This window comes from Protomyctophum parallelum (assembly GCF_964188405.1).
Source record: "Protomyctophum parallelum genome assembly, chromosome: 14".
In the NCBI taxonomy this organism is placed as follows: Eukaryota; Metazoa; Chordata; class Actinopteri; order Myctophiformes; family Myctophidae; genus Protomyctophum; species Protomyctophum parallelum.
In genome coordinates, this window is record NC_139709.1 from 29,670,928 (window position 1) to 29,676,489 (window position 5,562).

Here is a 5,562-nt window from a genome sequence, read left to right on the forward strand (position 1 = left end):
CGTGCTGAAAATAGCTGATATACAAGCTCACAACGCGTCGCGTCCGGACACGTTGTGAGCTTGTAGATCAGCCACCCCCAGCATGCGGAGATGCAGGCTCTGAGAACATTCAGAAACTTTTGCCTTCACAATAAAAGTTTGTGCCCATTCGGTGGCATTTCACATTGCAAAAGAGCAATTTTTGTAAAATGTAAAAAATATATAAAAATTAAAGCAAAAAAAGAACGAAAAAGAACTATAATAGTTAATCTTTCAAACGATGAACTTTAGTTCAAAATTTTGGATGATGAACTATGAACGGAACTAGTTCATTTTAAACATTTTGAACTGTGAACTGAACTAGTTCCTAAAAAAAAAGAACTTTCCCAACACTTAATAGGCCTACTTTCTGTAGTCAGAATCTGACAACAGAAAGTAGCCCGTTTTTTTCCTTTTTGTTAGATCTAGTGCTTTTCATTGGCCATATATTTGTCCTGCAGAACCTAGAGGGACGTGACATAGGGGATCGTGGGACAAGAAAAGGTCACGTTATGGGTGGACGTCCTCTTCTCTCCCGGGCATGAGATGATGGCGCTTCGTAGGGGAGGAGGCGGTGTTGGTGGGTGGAGGAGGCCTTCTTCCTCCTCCACCCACAGCAGAATCTTCCTCTCATCATCATCATCCTCCTCCTCCTCCTCCTCCTCCTCCTCCTCCTCCTCCTCCTCCTCATCCTCCTCATCCTCCTCCTCTATCATCTCCAACCTGTACTTCTCAACGGGAGAGCTTTCTCCTAGATCCTCCCCTTCAGTCTGGGTGTTGTCCTCCCTCGGTTTTGGGCCAAGAATACAGTCTGGGAGAAAAACAGTGGCAGGGGAACAATTAAAATGCAGTGCAGTATGCTGAGGTCTCACCCCACAATCAAAATGTTACACTGTTTACATTAAAAAAGTAGAATCCTCAGTGTTAATTTAAAGTGGTTTAGTTTGTTTTGTTAAATTATGTGTCAAATATATATTCTGATAGTAATCAGTATATAGTATTGTTTTAGGTCCAGATGTACATTTTCTCAAGAGACCATATTTGTCGATTTATCTTGTTTATCTTCTATTCTGTATGAATTCTCTCTCCTGATTGGATACAATTCGTATCCCTAAGGATACCAACACTAAGTATTTTACTTTATAGGATTCACATTAACAGCAATAATGGATATTGTAGGAAAAGGATGATTGTGGTTCAGTAATAAGGAAAATAAGAACCTGTGAGCATAAGGAAGGACATTCAAGTGTCTTTCCTTATGCTCAGAGGCAAGGGGGAAGATAATAACATTTTAGGATGTTAATACTTGCCCATTGTTAATTAATAATTAATAATTGTGAACTGTAGATGGTCACAAAAGTGACCTAAGCGGAGTCACACTTTAAGGAACAAACACAGGATTGGTCAACTGACCCTTGAACCTGAAATGGCCACGCATCAAAAACAAGATCCAACCTCATCACTAAAAGTCTCAGGACACGAGGGCTCAGACAGGTCACAGGGTGGAACACAGATGCCAGTGAGGACGGTGAGCAGAGAGGGGATGGGTGGTCGGATGGTTGTGGGAAATATTCAACGCCAACCAAAACCGTTTACCTGCGAGGTCATGCATCAGATCTTTGATCAGGTGTCCCACTATGGCATAAGTGGCCATTATAACCACCACCACGCCCAGGAGCACATAGACCACGTTGCGTGGCAGGGTTATGGCGTCTCTGGCGGGGGGTTTATAGTCCACAAAATAAGGCTCCTCCTCCATGCTTGGGGAGAGCTGGAGGAGCTGCCGGCGCTCAAACGCCAGGCGTGAAACATTCCATGCCAGGTCTTCGTTCAGAGAGGACGACGGTGATGGCCGCTGGTCCATTGTTTACTGATGCTAGTCTGCAGCGAGTCTCTCTGTGGCGTAATAGATCGATCAATCAAAATATTTACGTAGCTATTACACATTGTGGGGGGTAATTTATGTCAATCATGAGACTTGTAAGATGCCAGTGATGAGAGAGAGGCAAAGAATCATTCACATATACGGAGCAATATAAACAATGCTTTCAAATCTATTTGATGGTTAGTAGTACTGATGGTGGGGTTTGGAAATGGCAATGTACTCAGAGTCGGTTGTCCTCCATACAGTATGTGCCAAGTCTATTAAAGTAAAGTATACGCAAGTTACGAATGTAACTATGGTTATGTGAATTCCTGGATGACTGCCAGTAGGCAGTAAACAATAGTGAATATGCCTCTCGCGCTCCGCGCAGGTCGAGTCTTTAGGCTATATAAGCACGTGACAGCCCACACCCGGCCTCTTAAGAATCTTCTCGCCCTGAAAGATTCCGAGTGACCGTTATTACTGGCAGTCATCCAGGAATTCACATAACCATAGTTACATTCGTAACTTGCGTTATGTTTCATTCCTTACTGACTGCCCGTAGGCAGTAAACAATAGTGGATGACTCATACCAGAAGTGTCACGAGGAATCGAACCCACCTACTAAACTGTCGTAGCAGCCAGTGGCAGGATCGCAGACGTCAGTGAGGATCCAGAGGCCACATCAAGGCGATAGAACCTCAAGAACTTGCAAGGGGCTGTCCAAGACGCCGCCGCACAGACGTCCGCCAGTGACACCCCTCTCATCGCCGCCCAGGACATGCCAATGCCCCATGTAGAATAACAGATGACATCGGAGGGGGCAGGTTTACCAGGTGCTTCATAAGCCCTTTTAACCGCATCCACTACCCAGTGGGATAGCCGCTGTTTAGACAGCGCGCCTCCTCTATTCCTTCTGCCGTAGCACACAAACAGTTGCTCTGAGCGTCCAATATCCCGTGTTGCCTGAATGTACAGTTTCAACGCGCGGACTGGACACATTAAGTGGGCCCTTTCCTCCACCTCTGATGTAAACGGGGGAGGATGGAATCCCGCCAACTCTATGGCCTGGTTAACATAATCGGGGGCAGAACTTTAGGCAAAAATGATACATTTTGCAAGTGTGACCCCAGTGCCGCTAGCCTTCCACCGAAGGCATGCAGGGCTAATAGAAAGTACGTGGAGCTCACTCACACGCTTAGCTGTCGTAACTGCTAACAGAAAGACAGTCTTAATCGATAAATTGCTCAAGGACGACCCAGCCATAGGCTCAAGGGTGCCCTGCTCAATGCCCGCAGGACCAGAGGTAGGTCCCAAGCTGCAGTACGCCTCACCCTAGGGGGGCGTAACCTCTTGGCACCGCGCAGAAACTGTCACCCAGTAATGCGCACCAACTGACTTGCCATCAATATGGCTATGATTGAAGGGTATAGCGGCCGTGTGCACCTTCAAGGTGGATGCCGCACGGCCGGCATCAAGTAGACACTGTAAATAATGTACGTGTTGTATAGGGCAAGAGACTGGGTCCAGACCCCTGTCGCTGCACCATGATGAGAAAGCAGACCAGCAATTAGAGTACACCAACCTTGTGGAAGGGGCCCTTGCATTCCGCAAGGTCTCACATATTGAGGGGCCTAGCCCACTCAAGAGTGACTGATCCCTTTCAGTGGCCATACCCAAAGCTGAAGGAGGCTCGGCGATGGATGCCACACCTTCCTGTCCAGCTGGGACAGGAGGTCTACACTCACTGGAAGCTGCCATGGATCCCCGTCCAACAGACTGAGGAGCGTTGAATACCATATTCTCGAGGGCCACCAAGAGAACTCGTGGTCTGACGATCCCACCCTGTGAAGCACAGGCAACAACAGGGGGATCGGGGGAAATGCATAAAGGAGCGTTCTCGGCCAAGCGTTGGCGAGAGCGTCCATCCTGAGTGGGGCACTGGTCTCTGCCAGGCTGAACCACATAGGAAAATTTGTCGTGCCTTCTGAGGCGAATAGATCTACGTATAGGCTACCCTGTGCCGATCCCAAATCAACTGTACCACCTGGGGGTGCAACCTCCACTCCCCAGGGTGCAGTCTCTGACAAGACAGAAGTCTGCCACAGAGTTTGCTCTGCCTGGCAGGTGCATAGCCCTCATCGAGGAAAATAGAGGATAAGCCCACATCCACAGGCGATGGGCTCCCCTCAGGGACTCCAGAGACCTGGTCCCACCCTGATGGTTGACATGAAACACCACTGAGGTGCTGTCCGTCTGAATGCTTCCCCCTGAGAGGGCAAGAAGTGCTTCAGCGCCAAGGAAACAGTCCGGAGTTCTAGCACATTGATATGGCGTCCTCTCCATCGAGAGCACCATACCTCCTGGACTGACCTCCTCTGCCATACCGCGCCCCATCCTTGAGGCAAGGCATCTGTTGTCACCAGCTCTTGTCTCGCCGGGACCGAGCCGAGAGAGACTCCACTCAGCAGGAATGCATTGTCCCGCCAGCGGCGGAGATAACCAAGGCACCTGCGAGTGACTCTGACCTTGACCCACCTGTGTAGACAGGGGTCCATGTGAAGGCCATTGAACCACCTCTGTAATGGGCGTAGATGTAACAGCCCCAGAGGAGTGATTGCTGAGACTGCGGTCAGCATGCCGAGTCTGAGCTATGTTAGGACAGTCAACCTCGCCCCTGGGCGGAAAGACCGCAGGAGGTTCTGTAATTCTCTCCACCCTCTGTGCAGTCGGTCGTGCCTGCATCGATACCGAAGCTAGGGACATGCCGAGGAAGGTGGTCTGTTGCGTTGGGAGCAACGAGCTCCTTTCGAGGTTTACGGTCATGCCCAGTACCTCGACGTGAGCGAGGACTCTGGACGTCACCTGTTCCGCCTCCCTGAATGAGGGGGTGCAGATGAGCCAATTGCCTAGGTAGGGAAGTATCTTCACTCCCGACCGGCATAGCAACGTTAAGGCTGCCCTCATACACCTTGTGAAGATGCGGGGAGCCAGAGACAGGCCGAACGGCCAACTGGTAGACTTTGCCTTGAAATGCAAGGCGGAGGTACTTTCTGTGCTCTGGATGTATAGGCACATTAAAGTAGGCATCTTTGAGGTCTATTGTGGTGAACCACTCCCCCTGTGTGATAGCCTGTAGGACGTCGACTGTGCGAAGCGTCCAAAACGGAAGGACCTTGAGGTACACATTTAACCCTCTCAGGTCTAGTATAGGCCTGAGAGACACCTCTTTCTTTGGGATCAGAAAGTAGGTGGAGTAGAACCCATTGTTCTGTGAACGTGGGTGAACTGTTGCTAATGCTCGTATGTCCAAGAGCTTGGTCACCTCTTGAAACAAACACTGGGCCTTCACTTGGGTCTGTGACTGAAGTCACCCTGACCCGGGTCTACAGGAGGCATGCGAACCAATCCATGCACTTCTGCCTTGTCCATGGAGGCCAGGGTCCTTGCATCCTTGCCTCGGTGGGCAGATGCACCCGGCTCAGCCCAGCACTGCTTCAGCTGACTTAGGTAGTGAGGCGAGGGTGGGACAGCAAAGGGTGGCATTTTAGTGGCGGCAGCTCGTTTTAAGCCTGTGGCGGAGGAGGCGGTGGCCGTATACCATTGCCTTAAGGTGCTCCATTTCAGCCCGCAAATCGTCCATTTCATGGCGATATGCGGCGATAACAGACAGCTGCCGT

General features: G+C 49.8%; 1 protein-coding gene across 1 annotated transcript; it reads right to left on the reverse strand.

Annotated features, from left to right (window-relative positions):
• Nucleotides 1-482: 482 nt before the first annotated feature.
• Nucleotides 483-1,777, reverse strand: LOC310871234 (uncharacterized protein; the record flags this gene model as incomplete). Its single annotated transcript, XM_083782724.1, has 3 exons — nt 483-620; nt 1,432-1,439; nt 1,615-1,777. 3 exons carry the CDS (start codon nt 1,775-1,777, stop codon nt 483-485), a joined length of 309 nt encoding a protein of 102 aa, XP_083638850.1.
• Nucleotides 1,778-5,562: the final 3,785 nt, after the last annotated feature.